Below are 18,533 nucleotides of genomic sequence, written 5' to 3' on the forward strand. Positions count from 1 at the left end.
CGTTGTGAGTTACGCGCGCCTCGATTTGAGCTTGTAGCCGAACTTTCCCACAGTTGGTAGCTGGAAGCTCGTCATTGTGCCCCGCTAATCGTAGCCGTTACAAGGGTCTTAGAAGCAACCCATGCCAGCCAAACTCGCAACTGCAGCGACACTGAATACTCTAAATCAATATCAATATTAATGTAGTCTTTCATGTATAAAATTGTTCCCATTATGCCTTGAACTTCTACTAAAGCACCTTTTCCAAAATACATCAACCGTCTTTGTTATCAATCATTCATCATACCACTACTTACTTTACCTTATATGCTCTTTGCAACTCGAATACTCCATGAGTCTTGAAATACTTGTTTGGGCAAGGCGCATGCAATGAAGCTTGTTTGTATTTGTGCAAACGCCTACAAACCTGTACTTGATTGGGCTTCACTCAAAAATTGCACATTTCACCAAAGCACCATGTAGCTTTGCCCGTCGTATTTGTAATATCAAACATGGACTTCTTCTATCATTCTGCCATTGCACTTGCAGTCGTATTGCCTTTGCGACTATCGTCGTCAACCGGCGTATATGACGCCTTCTGCCCGTCCGCCAGTATGGTTGCTAATGTAAAGTTGTAAAACTTCTCAGTGCTCGTATATGGAACCAGCATCTCCTCTATCCCAGCTCGCAGATCCCGTATATTTGTCGGTGGTCGTGTAGCAGGAGGCCAACACGAAGCGTCGCTATACCGTTTGTCATTGAGAATCAGCGAGGAACGCATTAATTCTCCTCGAACCATGTATGTAATGCCTTTGTAAATTTGAACCCAAGTCACCAGTTCCCTCTCTTTCCACGGATCGATACGGCCCCTTTGCGTCAACTCTGGTGGCACGGTCGTGTTGGAAGAGACCACGGCTTGTCTCTGTGTAGTCCCACCCGTTGCAGTCAACCTTCGCAAGACCAATCTGAGATATATGAGCCAAAGCTTGTCCCAGGCCTCTTCATACATGTCAATGAGGATATCAAACTGTGCATCCACCACCCTGATAACGTTGTGGCGATTGTATGCGCTTTTCACTGGAGCCTTGACCATGCTCGTCAATAGAACCGTTAGAGGATGTGTCCTGCCCTCATCGATTGTGCAGATGCCGGCCACGAATCTCGCAAACACGATTGCAAGATCCATGCCGACCTCGGAAAGCTCCAAGATGGAACAGTAAGTGAACCAAAGTAGCAGCGGATCTCCTGCCTGCATGACGGTCTTGAAGCTCGCGCAGCATTTGTCAATTAGCTGAAAGCACTTATCGACTTCGGATTTCCCGCGTAAGCTCAAGATGGCCAGGAGCATATCATGATTCCAGTTGCCACTTGCAGATGTGGCCGGATGGAGCCAAGTTTTCTCGCTGGCCGCCTCGCACTGGTGCCTTGTATGCGTTACTGCGGCGTGGAGGTCCATCTCGGCCATTCGTAGAGAGTCCGAAATGTGGTTGACACCGAGCCGCAGCGGGGCGGCGGCATAATGGCGTGCTTTGCGGCGCTGCTTATCTACTGCAACAAAGGTCTTTAGGCGCTTTGAACCGATTTCGCGACCGTTGACTCTCGGTAGAAGTAACTCTCTTCCCGTGGCTGCACATTGCTGGATCTCATCTAGCTCTGCGGTGTTCAGGTTCTTCCTAAACCCCCACTTCTTGAGCCGGTATTTATACTGTCTGTGTCTGTAATATGGTTTTAGTCTCTACTACTTCTTACCGCCTTGTTCTTTTTCTAAATGAGTATGAGTAGAATATGAAATGTATGGTATAACAGTCGCCGCATCTCAGCTTGACCTACGTGCGTATGAAGTTGTGCTTCGATTGCATGATATTGGAAACTTCCCAGAGTGGGTTTCCAAGCTCGTGATATAAGTGGCATATCGTTTCTTTGTGGTGTTCCCAGTCTTCTTTGCCTCGTGGCCGTAAAGGTATGGTTGACTGCAACGTATCCATGATGAGCTTGCAGCAATCTCTACTAGCTCACAAAGTTTCGAAAAGCGTTCTTGTGTGACATTGGGGGTTTGCGTCGAGGTGACCGGGGGGGCCCAGGATTTATATACTTGGGGCAGAAAAATCATTCTTATACGATGGCAGCATTGCTTACCTAGGCAGCCAGCTAACCCCGGCTGCGGCTGAATGCTCCTTTTATGCATCGATCGTCTCACGTAAGCATTCTTAAATCTGATCCTTGGAACAATAATAATAGCAAGGGACTATGAGATTAGTCATTATCGTCATTAAATATTGATTAGATGGAACGGCAAGGCTAGGGCGTCGTGCATGAAGTGTGCCACCGTTTGTGATACTCGCCCCCAACTAGGACTTTCGACAACGAACCGCCAACCGCAACTGGGCGTCATGGAAATTGTGCCCCTAGCCTCACAAGCTGAGCTCTTTCATATTTTGCGTCCATTCTGCTCCTTCTTTGACTTTTGGGCACCCTCGAGCAAAGTTTCAATCCTCGTGGAAGCGAAATTGCCAGCTGGAAAACGATTCTTGAATAGTACAGAGTATATCCAGTCCCGCAAATGTTCCGCCTTTTGTCTCTGCTATTCATCCCTCATGTAAGTACATATATTCGCGTCAACTTGTAGTCAAGGCTTACGCAAGCGTAAATAGTAATGAGTTGTAAAAATTGCATTCATACAGGCCCAGAAGAAAGCCCCCTTTGGTGCCCAATTCCCCTCGCTGGAATTCAATTGTCGACAAGAAATCACATTTACAAAGGCAGTGTTGACAGCATTATCTGCGTTACGGGCTACTTTGATCGACTTGGCGCGGGGCCAATTGAGAAATTGGTAACTGCTGATAGAAGGACAATCATGCTGCCTGCAGTGCACGATACCGCTGTAGATGGTCAAGAGGAAACTTCTAGACACCTTGTGATGCTGTAAAACGTGAGAGTCACTTCGAGGACAGCATTTCTCATGGTAATCTGGGAGGGAGATATTGTAACTTACAGCAGCAGAACAAACATAACACACATGCCACTAAACATCAATGTACTTCTCCCAATCCTGTTCAAGATGAACCAGGTAGTAATAACTTGAAGGAACTCTCCAATTAGGAAGACTGCGAGATATTCTGCAAAGAATGGGAAGAATATCGAGGCGGTGATACCAGCCAGGGCAGCCAAGAGTGTTCGGCGGTAGCCCCAGCGTTCAGAAGTCCACACTGCGATCTGCAATGTGTTTGAGATTCAGTGGAGCAGGACTGTAAGCCAGGCTCGAGGTGCGGAGTCACATACTTGAAGACCATGGCGGAGAACCTATGCTTAACAAGGACGCATCACGGGGAATAGGAGCATCGTCGTTTCCGAGGCCGACCACGCACCTCATTATCCGAGCTGTCCTGACTATCCCAAGTATCAATTTGATCCTGGCTGTCCTGGGTGCTATAAATAAGAAATGCGTGTCACCCTGAGCAACAGTCACGTGTTCACGCCTGTGGTTGGTACTCTGTACAACAGCCAGCAAGAGCAAATTGGAAAAAGAAAGAAAAAGGATTCAGCAGTGACGACAACTACGAACATGAAAGCATATTGGCATGGCGCAGACCTAGGTATAGGGGTGAACAGGAACTACGTTGTAGAACTCAACCATATGTATAACAAACCATTCTATATTCCCGGGAATCTCCGCCACCGCACACTGATACTCATTATCGTTATTATGTACAAAGGAGAATGCTATCTTAATGGTATAAATAAAACTTGTTTTTGCACTGTCCGCAGCATTTATAGACCTCAACAACGAAGTTTAAGAGATGGGGGAAGGACATATGTTCCACACATCAAGTCAAATGCGCCATCAACTTGAGCATTTGATCAAAGGGATTCATGTCACAAAATGTTGTTGTTCTTGTGGACATGGCGACGTGCATATTGGGCGGTAATTGCCGATTTCTAGCTAGAAAATGTAACACGCTCTTACTTTTCAAAATGTGGCTCCGACCATTCGATCTAAAGCGTATATTTAACCAATCGAATTGCCAGCATCAAGGACGTACAGATTGCGTACTAAGAGGTATCATGATTTTTGTCTTACAACTTCAGAATTAGCATACAGACAGGTTCCCGTTGAGGTCTAATCGAAACCCAATGCGCCCTATGAACCCCTAATGATTTAGAACTTGTACTTCTTCCTCTCGTCTCGCTTCTCCTCATCCCGCTTCAGTCTTTTGCGGCTTTCATTTGCAATCATCTCATCCAAACCTTCCTCCCTTCTCCATTGAGCACCGGGACCTTCCTCACGTTTACCCTCGTCATAACGCCGCCTTAGTTCATCCTTGCTGAGACCATCGCCAGACATGAGGGCTTCAGGGTCGAGGGCAACATCAATATCTCCCGGCTTCTTGCGCTTGTGGCCTCGGTCATCGTCCTGACCCAGAACGCGCATATCACCATGACCAGATTTGCTAAGGTCATATGTCCTGTCACTGCCGAAGAAACCTTCTGCGCGTGCTTGACGCTCGGGGATGACGGTGTAGGCTGAGCGGGGATGCATGCTCTCCTCCGTTTCGTGGCCACGTCTGTTCTTGCGTAGATCGAATTCGCCAGACATGGCTTCAGTCTGCGTGCCGTACTCAGTAGGCACGGTGCTGGTCATACCACCAGGGGTCTCCATGCCCGAAGGTGTCTGAAGGCCGGCACCAACGTCCTCTTCGTCTTCTTCCTCTTCATCATCTTCATCATCCTCCTCCTCCTCCTCGGACTCTTCTTCTGGTGGTTGCAGCTCACCCCAAAGATTACGCTCAACCGGCTCTCCAGCTGATGGTGCTGCTTGTGTCGGTTGCATGATACCGAAGATATCTCCACCAAACAAAGGTCGATTGTATTCGTCCACGGGTGGCTTACCCCAGCATCCGGGGTTGAATCCCCATTGTGCACCCGGGGGGATGGGGGCATTGAGACCAGGAATTCGGAGGGATGGGTAAGATGGAGGAGGTCCAAATCGTTGTTGATGAATTAGCCATGGCGGTGGAGCTCCCGGGGGAATACTCAGAGCCTCTTTCAAGGTCTCGCTCATCTCGCCAGGTCGCAAATGCCTCAGATCAGTCTCGTACTCTTTGCCTTCGTAGTAGACCTCGCCAAACCGAGTGAGCGTCGGTTTTTCCTGGAATCTAAAGAACGCGTCATAGAGCTTTTGATAGTCAATATCGAGCTTGCCCAGTTTTCCTGACACTCGTTCTCTTTGCTTCTGCTTGAGGCTTTGCTCTGCCTGCTTTTCAAGAACGGCATCTCTCATCTCTGCAATGCCGGTGTCTGCAATGAACTTGGGGAGTTTGAAGGCGGACTTCTCGATACCTCGCTTTGACGAAAGATATTCTCGTTTCAAAGACCAATGTGAGGGGACCGGTACAACATTTCGTTGCGCCTTGATTTGCACCAGTAACCGCGGGTCTGCGGATGAAGTATCATGCCATTCAACGACTTCGGGTTTCGAGACCAATGCCTTTAGCTCGGCAACTGAGAGCTTGTTGAGCTGTTTCCTCTTCTTTTTGGAAAGCTTGGGTGGTCCTGACTCTTCCGCCTCGTCGGGGATCTCATTGTCGTCATCGAAGAAGACTTCGCCCTGGTTGCCAGCATTGGCCTCTTTCGCGATCTCATTTTCTTCCCCAGACGCGCCAAATCTGGTAAAGATGTGCTTATACATGGCGAAAGCAGGATCATCGTTATCGAAGTCGATCTCGACGGGACCATCGGGCTCGGCTTTCGCGGGAGCTGTAGCATCTTTCTTAACCTCGAGGTCAGTGGGAGCGTCTGCCGGCGCGGCATCTACCTGTGCAGCCTCTTCGCCATTTATTTCGGCCTCTTGGGTTTCTTCGACTGGCGTAGAGCTCTGTATAGCGTTAGTGATGATCCTATATCGGATAGATGGGAGCCATACCTCAGCTTGTGCCTTTTTCTCAGCCTTCTCGGCCTTCTTCTTTGCGCGCCGCCTCTGGTTTTTGCTGACCTGCGCTGCCGCCATTTTGCCGAAAGCAATGATTGAGCGTTCTTTCAATGTCACTACTTTTGATACCGATGTGCTTGACCTCACGGCCAACGGGCGATCGCGGCAATCAGTCGTGGTAGTTGATTAAATTGAAGCAGATGCACCTGCCTGGAACTTTTCTGTGGCTGGAGCTTGGTTCTACTGCTGCCAGCTCATTAATTAGAGGCTTGAGCCTGAAGCAGTTTGCAAGTGTCAAAAGACGGACACCTAGATCCTAATAGGGCGCGTTAGCACAGATTGGACATCTAGCAGTGTAGTGGCGCAAAGCAGTGACCGAAAGTTAGCTATCAAAGGTTCAATTTGGCGCCTTGTCGCGCCAGCTAAAGACCTGGAGACAGGGGCCGAACACGCGGCAGTGGGTGGCCATCGACAAGGTTAGCATCTCCAGATTTCTCGGCTGTAACTCGTATCTTTTCCATGCACGATGCAATTTTATGAACGCTGATCTAATGCGCTACTTTGGTGCTGCTTTTGATCTTTCTTTTGACTTCATAATTGACAGCCACCAAAACCATCCCCAGCTTTCGATAAGATCCACTTCCCTCTTCCTTGGCTTGACAGCTTTACCAGCAGCCGAGACATCGACAGCAATGGTCCAGTGAAAGCGACAACCCGTCCATCAGTTTCGACTTTTCCTCCCTTGGTTTTAAGGTTACGCTTTTTGCTTCTTCGAAGTCCGTCGCTCGTTACAACCAACCCTCGAACAAACCGCCTGCGATGCCGCATTCCACATCCTCCGGCTCGTACTCTCGCGAGCCATCCGTGTCGCGCGCAACCTCCAAGTCCGGCGCCGACAGCAGGGATGTCGATACGGGGCTCGAGAAGTTTCCCGACCACATTGATGCGCCCATGTTTGCAGACAACGGTTGGAGAGATCCGAGCCCCTCCCTGGGCTATGCCAACGGCAGAAACGGAGCCAATGCGCCGGCAGTGGAGAGGTGGCAGCCGCGGCGGGAGAGCCTCCAGGCGAGAAATGTAAGATGGGGCCAGATGGGAACCAACGGCCCTTCGCGGCATGGACACGGACATTCAAAGCAGAAGAGCATCAGTGAAGCTTTCCGGACAATTAGGGGGAGAAACGGCAGCGTCAGTCAAAATGCGCACGAAATAGCCGATGCTCTAAAGGCGCCGCTGTCATGGCAGCTTATTGTACGTTGTCCCGTTATCGAAACACCTCTAGCCGACTATACTGACAATTGGCGATCTTGTAGGGGCTCTGCGTCATGTGGTATATGTCCTCGGCCTTGACCAACACCTCGTCCAAATCCATCCTGAACGCCTTTGACAAGCCTGCAACCTTGACCATGATCCAGTTCTTCCTCGTTGCATTCTACTGCATTACTTCGTCTTGGTTGGCCTCTGTATTCCCGAAACTCCGGACTTCGATACCGGCCCTCAAGAACCCCATTCGACAACCCTCGAGAGATGTCATCAATACGACATTGCCTCTGGCTGCCTTTCAGATTGGCGGTCACCTTTTGAGTGCATCAGCCACCTCCAAGATACCTGTATCTCTGGTACATACGGTCAAGGGTCTGTCGCCTCTCTTCACCGTCCTCGCCTATCGACTGGTTTTCAACATCAAGTATCCAAGAGCAACGTATTACTCCCTTATACCTCTAACCATGGGAGTTATGCTGGCTTGTTCGGGTAACCATACGTTTGGAGGTGAAATGCTAGGTCTGATATACGCATTTCTTGCTACGATACTGTTTGTGACGCAAAACATTGTGTCAAAACGGTTGTTCAATGAGGCTGCGAAGGCTGAAGCAGAGGGACATGCGGCCAAGTCTCAAAAACTTGACAAGCTCAACCTTTTGTGCTATTCCTCTGGCATGGCCTTTGTTCTTACCTCACCCATATGGTTCTGGAGCGAGGGCATTTATCTGCTCAAGGACTTCCTGACAGATGGCTCGCTTGATTTGAGTGGCAAAGCCAACAGCATGGACCACGGCCGGTTGTTCCTGGAATTTCTCTTCAACGGTACTTTCCACTTTGGACAGAACATCTTGGCATTTGTTCTCCTATCATTAGTCTCACCAGTCACCTACTCAGTAGCGTCTTTGCTGAAGCGGGTATTCGTCATTGTGGCTGCTATTATCTGGTTCCAGAACAAGACTACCAGAATCCAAGCCGTGGGCATTGGTCTGACTTTTGTTGGCCTCTACCTGTACGACCGCTCTAGTGAGAGCAATAAGGCAGATAAACGCGCCCGTATGCTCAGTCAAAGCAATGTAGACCGGCCACTGCTGCCACTCAACACGCAAGGCCCACTGATTGGTCCGAATGCACTGGTTTTCGAAAGTCCTGCGGTCGCTTCGGCAGCGCCTAGCCCGTACGTGTACACAAACGGAAGTACAGCGCTTGCCAATGGGGGAAGCGACGATTCTAAGAAGAGCGACGACACTCGTGGCGCGCGGCAGCGAGGTAACAGTAATGCTACATGGCTCGCTCCGGGCACCAGGCAGGAAGATACCTGGAGATATCAGGATCGGCTCCAGCAGCCTCAACATGTTCAATAGCGGACTGGGTAAAGTCGGCGTATGGTAATGTTTGCATGATATATACAGATGGGATGATTATTATGGGATTGAAAGCGGCTAATGAGTCGAGGGTGGTTGACTACATACAATATAGACTTGCGGAATTCTCATGAAAGGGGCCGTCACTGGTTACCAAGGCATATAAAGCGGGCTGGAGTTTATTCGTGTTGGGTTCATTTCCGCCTGCCAGATATCATTCTATGTATAAGTTTCCATGGCGAACAATGGGTAACATTTTGCATACATTGTATCTGGAAAAGAATGCACAGAGGCATATTCATGAATGAGTTGTTTAAAAACTGGGGCAATAAATCCCGCCTTGAGTGGCTCTAAAATCGGCACTTCACGTTGCTACAAAAATAACAACTAGGAAAGTATCCCAGGTTAGAAAAAAAAAAAAAAAAGTCTCAGAAAGGGGCAGTGTGCCAGTGCCTGCTCGGACAATGAGTTATTGTCAAGCTTGAATAACTATTCTCGTTATTGCCGCAAGATGAAGATGCAGTTTACCTTGAGCAGTATACCTAGTATCTGTCACCCTTGAGCTACAAGCACCGACCGACCTACGTAATGCAGCTCAACCATGAAATGTTCCGTAAATCGCCCAGGTCGTGGATCCATATCCATTGTAGCTCCTGAGAAAAAGCCAGTGAAGAACTGAATTGCAGCTAGAGCTAGCGCGAACGTCTCCACAATCCATGTTTACCCGATGCCAATTTCGCCTATCACGTGACGTACGCTTGGGCCAACACGGAGCTTCTCGGCAAGAAAGGCTCGACAGACCCAGCTTGAGGTTTTTGTCGTGGACCTCATCTCTTCAATTTTCCTCTCCCCATACTCCATCACCACCTACCACCCCATCGTCAATTGCTGCTTGTCATCTCTCAAGATGTTCAAGAGGTACGTAGAAACCGCGCTATTGACTTTTTGGATGACTTCGACGCCAATTGGGGTTCATTAAGCTGACGTGAACCTGTTCTCTCCGAATAGCGGCATTTCCTCCTTCTCGAGAGCTGCGGCCCGCTCCCCCTTCGTCGCGGGCTCGCGCCGTGTCGCCAGACCCTCCGCCTTCAGATTCCCCATCAGCAGCCGGTTCGCCAGCACAACCAGCGTCGGCGATGGAAAGGTTCACCAGGTGAGTTGGCTAAACCGAGTAAAAGCTCGGATTGTTTTGCACGAGCAACTGGGACTGACGTGATCGATGTTACAGGTTATCGGTGCCGTCGTTGATGGTTAGTACAAAATTTTCTGCAACTCACTCGAGCTGCACATCTCGGACGGGAACAACTCATTGACACCTTGATAGTCAAGTTCGACGGCGAGAAGCTGCCTCCTATCCTGAACGCCCTTGAGACCACCAACAACGGCCAGAAGCTGGTGCTCGAGGTTTCGGTGAGTCCATTACAATAACATGGCGACAATCATAAAACATCTGTACTAACTTGTCACCAGCAACACTTGGGTGAAAATGTCGTCCGTTGCATTGCCATGGACGGTACATATCCCTTAACCTGCAAAAATTTGACCGCGACGCTAAACTTGGACTAGGTACCGAGGGTCTTACCCGAGGACAGAAGGCTGCCGACACTGGCGCTCCCATCACAATTCCCGTCGGACCTGCCACCCTGGGACGTATCCTGAACGTCACCGGTGACCCGATCGACGAGCGTGGTCCCGTCAAGACCGACAAGTTCCTGCCCATCCACGCCGACCCCCCGGAGTTCGTCGAGCAATCGACCACTGCTGAGATTCTCGTTACTGGTATCAAGGTCGTCGACCTTCTCGCCCCCTACGCTCGTGGTGGAAAGATTGGTCTGTTCGGTGGTGCCGGTGTCGGAAAGACTGTGTTCATTCAGGAGCTTATCAACAACATCGCCAAGGCCCACGGTGGTTACTCCGTCTTCACCGGTGTCGGTGAGCGTACCCGTGAGGGTAACGATTTGTACCACGAAATGCAGGAGACCTCCGTCATTCAGCTTGATGGCGAGTCCAAGGTCGCCCTGGTCTTCGGTCAGATGAACGAGCCCCCAGGAGCCCGTGCCCGTGTCGCTCTTACTGGTTTGACTATTGCTGAGTACTTCCGTGACGCCGAGGGACAGGATGGTAAGAGGCATATTCTTGCATTTTATGGCAAATGGATTTGATCTGACTAACGAATTCTAGTGCTGCTCTTCATTGACAACATTTTCCGTTTCACCCAGGCCGGTTCCGAGGTGTCTGCCCTGCTGGGTCGTATCCCCTCTGCCGTCGGTTACCAGCCCACCCTCGCCATTGATATGGGTGGTATGCAGGAGCGTATCACCACCACCAAGAAGGGTTCCATTACCTCCGTCCAGGCCGTCTACGTCCCTGCTGACGATTTGACTGATCCTGCCCCCGCTACCACCTTCGCTCACTTGGACGCCACCACTGTCTTGTCCCGTGGTATCTCCGAGTTGGGTATCTACCCCGCTGTCGACCCTCTCGACTCCAAGTCCCGTATGCTCGACCCCCGTATCGTTGGTCAGGAGCACTACGACACCGCCACCCGTGTCCAGCAGATCCTCCAGGAGTACAAGTCTCTCCAGGATATCATTGCCATTCTGGGTATGGACGAGTTGTCTGAGGCTGACAAGCTTACTGTCGAGCGTGCCCGTAAGATCCAGCGTTTCCTGTCGCAGCCTTTCACCGTTGCCCAGGTTTTCACTGGTATCGAGGGTAAGCTGGTCGACCTGAAGGAGACCATCAACTCCTTCAAGGCCATCCTGGCTGGTGAGGGTGACAACCTTCCCGAGGGTGCTTTCTACATGGTTGGTGACTTGGCATCCGCCAAGGAGAAGGGTGAGAAGATTCTGGCTGAGCTCGAGAAGCAATAAAGGATTATATAGGTCCAAGCTATTGACATAGAGAGTGGCTATTGGGGATGAAAAGGTTTGGTGGCCTTTGTGTATATCTAGAAAAGGAGAGCCAGTCCGGTTGAGGAGCGGCTTTAACTCAATCGATTCCTTTTGTAAGCTGTATACCATGAGCCCACCCATATGGTCCTGATTTTGTCATCGCAAAGTGCTTGGATGAATACAATTGTTTCGAAGAATTCACATCTTATGTCAAGACTCTCGCCTTGCTTCCGTAGTTGGAAACGCCGCTGCTCTAGATCTCTGTACGAGGAAGTCGATTCTTGATATCGAGAAGACTATAAGTGCAGACATATGAACTTAATGCCTGTTTCCCGTTTTCTTGATTTGAGCTGCGCGCCTGCTCCCATCAGGAACCAGAAATGGACGAGAGCTATGCGCGATTAGTCGTGGTATATCCCTTATATGATCTATCCTCTGGTCTTGGACATTGAAGCTATATCACAGACGCACATTATTCGATATGTGGTTTATGTGAGCACCTCTCTTGCAAACCCCAAGTTTATTTGGTCCTTCCCTTTGCAGTAGGTATACATACAAACCGTCGTAATGCCCACCCAAGTCGATGAATTCATAATTTGCATATCGCACCAGATTCTGACGGAGCACAAAGAGGGGGGGAGACTCCTCTTTGTCTTGATGTCAGTAAGTTATGTAATTAAGTCTTCCATAATTGAGCGCGAATGTAGAGCTGAAAGAACACCTGCGCTCTTTGATTATGAATTCAAAACTAGTCATTGTATTCATAGCTCATGCCACATACCAGACCGTCTTTCTTGCCAGATCCAGTAACAGGATGTCGGGAGTTTTTCTCGGAGAAATAATCATCTCTCTTTTATGGAAATTTATCGATGAGCAAATATCTAAGACATGCCTTTTTCCAATATTACTTTCTATGTTGATTCGACAGTCGATGATTCTAGTCATGTACGGGTCAAACAGAATTATAATAGGTTCAGCCATTGCCTGAGAAGTTGAAGTTGAAACCTGGGGTGGGCAGCGACTAAGTATAATGTATTTCTACATGGCCGTCAATTCTGGTGCAAAATGCCTTGGGCGAATCACACAAGAACAGACCATCAAGTTTCAGCCTCTTTAGTATTTCAAAAGCCTCGCATTTGATAATCAAAGCTCACCATTGTAATTTTCGAGCTTTGCTTGTAGTGCAGTGCGATTGCGTTTTAAACGCGCGTACATGGTCTTGGTGGAGTCGCGATTTGTTTCGCCGACTAAACTAACAATTGACTCTAATTTGAGTCGGGGCTTCGCCACGATGTCATCCTCCTTTTCTTTTTTTATCAACTCATGTTTATTTTAGGCCAGTCAAAAACATGTGCTGTTGCGTATCTTGGGTTTGAGCAATTTAGGTAGGTGCTTATTTGCTATGGACCTGACATATGCAGCGACAGCCGGGGGGGGGGGGACTAATAAATATGCTTTTCTGGTAACGGCGCAATTCAAAAAGGTGCTGCTGCGCTGCGCTGCGCTGTGCTGTGCTGTGCTGTGCTGACCTGTCGATTTACTCCCCGCATCCACCTCGAGACGAGGACCCCTTACCTAAATACCAGCCGACCTGCTGCTATCTGTTGCTTCCTTCTGCGACAGGTCCGTCGCTTAGCAAAATCTCTCGTTTTCACCACCAGGTCAGCCTTTACACGACACGTCTTTTGACGTCCAGCACTGGCGACAGTCGAGTTGACACTGTCATCAAATCGACCCAATGAGCTTTTTCGGCCAGCTGCCGGTGGAGTTATGTCTGAGCATATTGCAGCATTGTGATCTCTCGTCGTTATGGCATCTCACATTGGCATCTCGCGATGTTGCTGCCGTTTTTGACGAATATGCACTCGAGACCGTGGAGAAAGTGATTGCAAACTCGATACCAGAACAGACCCAGGCTCTTATGCGCGCAGTGATACGGACTCGCGCAGCTTGCGGTCCCGGTTTGGAGGCAGCACAGTCCATTACGGCAATCGACTCGGACCCACTGAGAAGGGATGAGGTCGAGGACCGCAGTATACCTCGTCGTTTCCTCTCACTGGCGCACCATTTGCATACCATTAGCCATGCAACTGCTGAATATTACATTGAGCAATCCTTGACTGTGCGTCCGTGGTCTTCCTTGCAGCTGGATCTCAAGGCAGATTGTCTCCGACAAAGGTTCGACAGGGCAAAGAAGTGCGAGTACCATCCACTGAAAACCGGACCCCCATCTTGGGTCGAGGAACAACGTATCATAAAGCAACTTTGGCGAATACAATTATTCTTCGAACTCAACAATGCTCAGCTACACCACCGGCTGGAATGGCCACGGGAAGACCAGTATCCTCTGGTGGACATTGCGGAATTCTTTACCATTAGGGATTTCGAGTTACAACAACTATTTACCGTCTATGACTTTTTGCACCACACTCCAGAACAGCGGCAAACCATGAGCAATTATAGTATTCCCGCTGCTGCGTCTGCCACGGTACTGCAAGCCAATATCGTCTGCAAGGGTCCGGTCCGGTCTGCAGCAAGGTGCGATCACTATCAGCAAGGACTCAGTCACCTGGACAGACCACCACTGTCCTATATATTCCAAAGATTGATGTCTCGCGATGGGCAGGGAGGGCCAATACCGGGATTACCTTTTGACCCTTATCGCAAGTATGGTTTTGCCATCTGGGACGATCAACGCATGGCCGACTTGGGTTTTGCAGAAGCTCACGGCAGAGCGATATTGAACAGGTCACATTATTTCTACCGATGGTATAGTATTTTGACAGAGGAGGATAAGGCATTGCATTAGCGATATCATCATCAGCGTAGCGACTCTTGTTTGTGTTTGAGCCTGTTGGAAGGCATTGGTTGCTTGGTTTTTTTCTTGAGAATTTTCATATACCCCTACTGCAGCTCTAGCAATTCATGTCTGTGCTCTAAATTATAGGAACCCGTGTGCATCATATGCATTCTGTGACTATCACTAATATCGAGTCCCCAAAAGTTCCCAGATCAGGCATTTGGCTGTGCTATTCGTGTTCTTTATGGTACTTCGTTACATTATACAAGGCCTACACGGGGAATGTGACTACATGACTGCGTACAGAGCGGTACCTCTGTATGAAGCAAGCGATGAGCATATTTACATGTACATGAACAAGTATTGAAATACAAATATTCATGACCACCTCAAAGTAACATTTTCTAATTAATCCAAAAAATCAAAAAGATGTCTTGTTCCAACAGTCTATGTATGCATCGTCGGATAGGTATATAATACTCGATGGATTGGTTTGCGCACGGACCAGAACAGCTTAGAGGAGCCCCAGAATTTATGAATCGCCTATCAAGAACATTTTCGCCTGCTGACCACAGGCTTGACAGGCAACAGTCATGCGTTCGCAAGCTCATATTGAGCATCAATTCCTTTCGAATGTATGCACAATGGGCGCGCGCGTCTCGCTCAGCGGCTCTCCGTCCTCCCACAGCTGCCCGCTTGCCGACGCGACCGGCGGCCGGCTCCTGTTTCCACTCCTCAGCGCCCGTTCAAGAGGCGGCCGGCGGCGCCAGCGACCCAAGCCCCAGTCCGAGCCCGAACGATGAGTCGCCCAATGGCAGCGACAATCCCAAGAACGGCGATGGAAGCAGTGGCAATAATGGCACGACGAGCCAGGAGAGCGGCAAGGAAGAGGAGGATCTCTCTGGCGACAAGGGCATGAGCAATGGCGACGCCCGCGGTCGCGCAAGACGTACCAACGGTGGTCCAAAGTCTCGCACCACGAGATTGAAGGTGCCAGAGGAGTTGCCACCAGTACATCTACCTAAAGACTTTGCCAAGTTGCGAGTTGTAGGAAAGAAATCGAATCAAGCTTGGTCGAAGCAAACGTGGCGTTTCCCGGGGAAACATTACCGACCGCTTCTGTCCACCAAGGTCCTACCTACAAAAGATCTTGACAAGGAGGATCTCGAGAGGCTGGCCGGCATGTATGCAGCGCAGACAAGCCCGAAGACCGGGTCTATTATGAACGAAACGACCCTTGACGAAGACGCCTTAGACCTTAGACTAATCTACAACAAAGCTTCGAAGGGCCACATCCCTGATGCAAATTTGCGGGAGCTCGACAGCGTCTGGACCGACATGTTTGAGCTTACTGCTTGGACCTCGGATGAGGTGGAAAATCTTAAAAATAATTCGAGATCGAAAATTGACAGCCATGCTGACCCAGATTGGTTGGCTGAAGAGATAGAATTTGTATCCTTGCGAGGATCTGTAATGCTTGTTGCAGCTTGCAATTCTGCACTACTCTCAATGGCAGAGCTAGAGTTACAAACGGCAGTGGACAGCCATCATCTCGAAGTTCCATCGAGAGGGTTCATAGACTTGATTGAGAGTCAAGATCCAGCAGAAAAGGCCAAGGCATATGAAGTAGCACAGTATCATGCACAAAGGGTGAAGCCCTATAACCTGGCATCCCCGGATGAGAAATGGCTGCTCAGAAATGTTCTCGTTTCCAAACTGCCACAGCGGCCATCTCTGGGTATCGCTCACTACGAAACACTCTGTGAGGCCACTGCCTCTATCCGAGCGGACCTGAACATGGTTCCGCCCAAGCATATCCGGGCTGCTGACATCAAGCGACCTATCACCGTTCTCAACTTTGAGTACTATTCTGGCTACTCATGGCCCCGGATGATGATGCGAGATATTGCCATGGAATTGGATGCCAACATGGTTACTATTCATGCTCCAGATCTGGCTTATGTTGCAGGCAAGTACCTCGGTCAAGATCCAATTTTGGCACCGGGACCTCTTTCGTTGCTTGGATACAAAGCAGCAGAGAATGCCGGCAGGGTACAACACCGAAAGGCTGAGCAGTCCGATGATGAGTCTCGCACTGATATCCCCTTCTCCATTGTTATGCACGCGGAGAAACCAAAGAAGGAAGGCAAGAAGAACATCATGGATTACTTCCTCGGTGAGCCCAACCGGGCCAGCAAAACAGATGAGAAGTGGAACGACCTCAAGGTTAATGCTGTCTTGGAACAGTTTGTCCTTGCTGCTGATACTCACCTTCCTGGTGGCGCCGAGGCTGCTCAGCAACGTCCTCTGGTTATTCATGTACACGATTTCAACGCATTGAACATGGACGACGAGTGTGGCTCAGTTGTCATGGGCAAGCTGCGGACGATTGTGGATGACTTGTGGGCAGCAGGAAGAAAGGTGGTCATTGTTGGCACTTGCTCCAGCTCTGGTGTTCCCTCGGCCTACAAGTCAGCCATGAAGGAGCTGCGCACGACGGAGAGGGTGATTGATTTCCGTCCGCCATCAACTGAAGCCCCAGAATCGGAAATGAACGCTACCGCTGCAGCCATAAGTCATCACTCTATATCAGACGATATCAATACTGCACTCAAAGGGGTCACGCGAAGGGAACACCTTACCGAGAACAGCAGGAATATTTACTTGATGATGCAGAACCTGGTTTCAGATGTTGACTCGGAGCATCTCTTCACGCCCGAGTTCGAACTCAAGGGCATGAATCCGGATCATTACCCTTCATTCCTCTCCAAAAAGCTCCTACCTGTATCTGAAGTTTACCGCATTGTAAAGATTATGCATGGGCTTCGGACGACTCACCCTGATCAATCCATGCAAACCGTCTTCGAGGATGCGATGCGGCTCGTTAAGCACATTGACGACGCTCAGAGCCACCATGATGCGCCAGAGAAGGCTGAACTGGAAACCAAGAGCAACACCATGAACGATCCCGGTCGGTCTGCAACAGATTACGAAAAGAGGTTCATGTCGGCCATAGTGGATCCCAAGAATCTGCGAACTACTTTCAACGATATACATGCCCCAGCCGAGACTATTGATTCCATCAAGATGCTCACGCAATTGTCGCTTCTGCGACCGGAAGCATTTGCCTATGGTGTTCTGGCTACAGACAGGATTCCTGGCTGTCTGCTCTATGGTCCGCCTGGCACGGGCAAGACTCTTCTTGCAAAGGCTGTGGCCAAGGAAAGCGGTGCCAACATGATTGAAGTTTCTGGCGCGAGCATCAATCAAATGTACGTGGGTGAGAGTGAGAAGAATATCAGGGCACTCTTTAGCATGGCCAAGAAGAAGGAACCTCTAGTCATCTTTATTGACGAAGCAGACGCCTTGTTGGGCGCCCGCGGAGGTCGCAATGACGCGGCTGGACGGAGAGACGTCATCAACCAGTTCCTGCGCGAGTGGGACGGCATGGAAGCGTCAAAGGCCTTCATCATGGTGGCCACGAACCGCCCGTTTGACCTCGACGAAGCCGTGCTGCGGCGTCTCCCGAGAAAACTGCTGGTGGATCTTCCCCTCGAGGGAGACCGCGCGGCCATTTTGAAAATCCACCTCAAGATGGAGAAGCTTGACGATACCGTCTCCATTGAGCAGATTGCCAAGCGCACCCCGCTGTACTCTGGTTCCGATCTCAAGAACGTCTGTGTAGCCGCCGCCATGGCCGCCGTCAAGGAGGAGCTCGAGGCATCGGAAAAGCACAGCGGCCCGGACCCCTATGTCTGGCCGGAAAAGCGTGTACTCAACAACCGCCACTTTGAAAAGGCTCTCGCCGAGATCCCGGCCAGCGTCAGCGAAGACATGGCGACGCTCAGCGCCATTAAAAAGTTCGACGAGCGCTACGGAGAAAAGAAGACGAGGCGCAAGCGCCGGGGCATGGGATTCGAGGTGGTCCCCGAGTCTACAGATTCCCACGAGGCTAGAGTTAGGAGTGCCGACAAGTAGTGAAGAAGTGGTCAAAAAAGGTCCCGCTTGTATATCAGTGTAAATACCAAATTGTATGATAGACCAAGATAGCAACGACAAAACTACTTAGAGTCGTCTCATGATTAAGCTATTTCGCGGTCGCTGTCCGAGATCAACTGTGAGCATTATTCAGCCTCTTGTTTTGTCACTTTGGGCGGTACTTCTACGCTACCTTTATTTGATGAAAAGTGACGAATCTTTGCCGAGGTCAATCTATTCAATTCTGGCCTGTATTTCAAGATGTACTGTGTTGCATGGTGCTCACTCGCAATGTGACTTTACTCGCAATCAACAACGATGAGTGGATTGCA

The 18,533-nt window shown here is 49.8% G+C and overlaps 6 protein-coding genes across 6 annotated transcripts; 4 read left to right on the forward strand and 2 right to left on the reverse strand.

Annotated features, from left to right (window-relative positions):
• Positions 1–505: 505 nt before the first annotated feature.
• PFICI_09255 (uncharacterized protein) lies at positions 506–1,890 on the reverse strand (the record flags this gene model as incomplete). The annotated part of the gene is made up of 3 exons (XM_007837836.1): positions 506–1,684; positions 1,729–1,743; positions 1,810–1,890. The coding sequence occupies 3 exons, from the start codon at positions 1,888–1,890 to the stop codon at positions 506–508; spliced, it is 1,275 nt and encodes a 424-aa protein (XP_007836027.1).
• Positions 1,891–4,135: 2,245 nt separating this feature from the next.
• PFICI_09256 (uncharacterized protein) lies at positions 4,136–5,983 on the reverse strand (the record flags this gene model as incomplete). The annotated part of the gene is made up of 2 exons (XM_007837837.1): positions 4,136–5,851; positions 5,900–5,983. 2 exons carry the CDS (start codon positions 5,981–5,983, stop codon positions 4,136–4,138), a joined length of 1,800 nt encoding a protein of 599 aa, XP_007836028.1.
• A 741-nt stretch (positions 5,984–6,724) lies between these two features.
• PFICI_09257 (uncharacterized protein) lies at positions 6,725–8,529 on the forward strand (the record flags this gene model as incomplete). The annotated part of the gene is made up of 2 exons (XM_007837838.1): positions 6,725–7,156; positions 7,219–8,529. The coding sequence occupies 2 exons, from the start codon at positions 6,725–6,727 to the stop codon at positions 8,527–8,529; spliced, it is 1,743 nt and encodes a 580-aa protein (XP_007836029.1).
• A 907-nt stretch (positions 8,530–9,436) lies between these two features.
• On the forward strand, positions 9,437–11,402 carry PFICI_09258 (ATP synthase subunit beta; the record flags this gene model as incomplete). Its single annotated transcript, XM_007837839.1, has 7 exons — positions 9,437–9,447; positions 9,538–9,682; positions 9,758–9,779; positions 9,854–9,939; positions 10,000–10,042; positions 10,096–10,650; positions 10,711–11,402. The coding sequence occupies 7 exons, from the start codon at positions 9,437–9,439 to the stop codon at positions 11,400–11,402; spliced, it is 1,554 nt and encodes a 517-aa protein (XP_007836030.1).
• Positions 11,403–13,161: 1,759 nt separating this feature from the next.
• PFICI_09259 (uncharacterized protein) lies at positions 13,162–14,232 on the forward strand (the record flags this gene model as incomplete). Its single annotated transcript, XM_007837840.1, has 1 exon — positions 13,162–14,232. One exon carries the CDS (start codon positions 13,162–13,164, stop codon positions 14,230–14,232), a length of 1,071 nt encoding a protein of 356 aa, XP_007836031.1.
• A 624-nt stretch (positions 14,233–14,856) lies between these two features.
• PFICI_09260 (uncharacterized protein) lies at positions 14,857–18,201 on the forward strand (the record flags this gene model as incomplete). Its single annotated transcript, XM_007837841.1, has 1 exon — positions 14,857–18,201. The coding sequence occupies one exon, from the start codon at positions 14,857–14,859 to the stop codon at positions 18,199–18,201; it is 3,345 nt and encodes a 1,114-aa protein (XP_007836032.1).
• Between the last annotated feature and the right edge of the window lie 332 nt (positions 18,202–18,533).

This window comes from Pestalotiopsis fici (genome assembly GCF_000516985.1).
Source record: "Pestalotiopsis fici W106-1 unplaced genomic scaffold PFICI_Scf_6, whole genome shotgun sequence".
In the NCBI taxonomy this organism is placed as follows: domain Eukaryota; kingdom Fungi; phylum Ascomycota; class Sordariomycetes; order Amphisphaeriales; family Sporocadaceae; genus Pestalotiopsis; species Pestalotiopsis fici.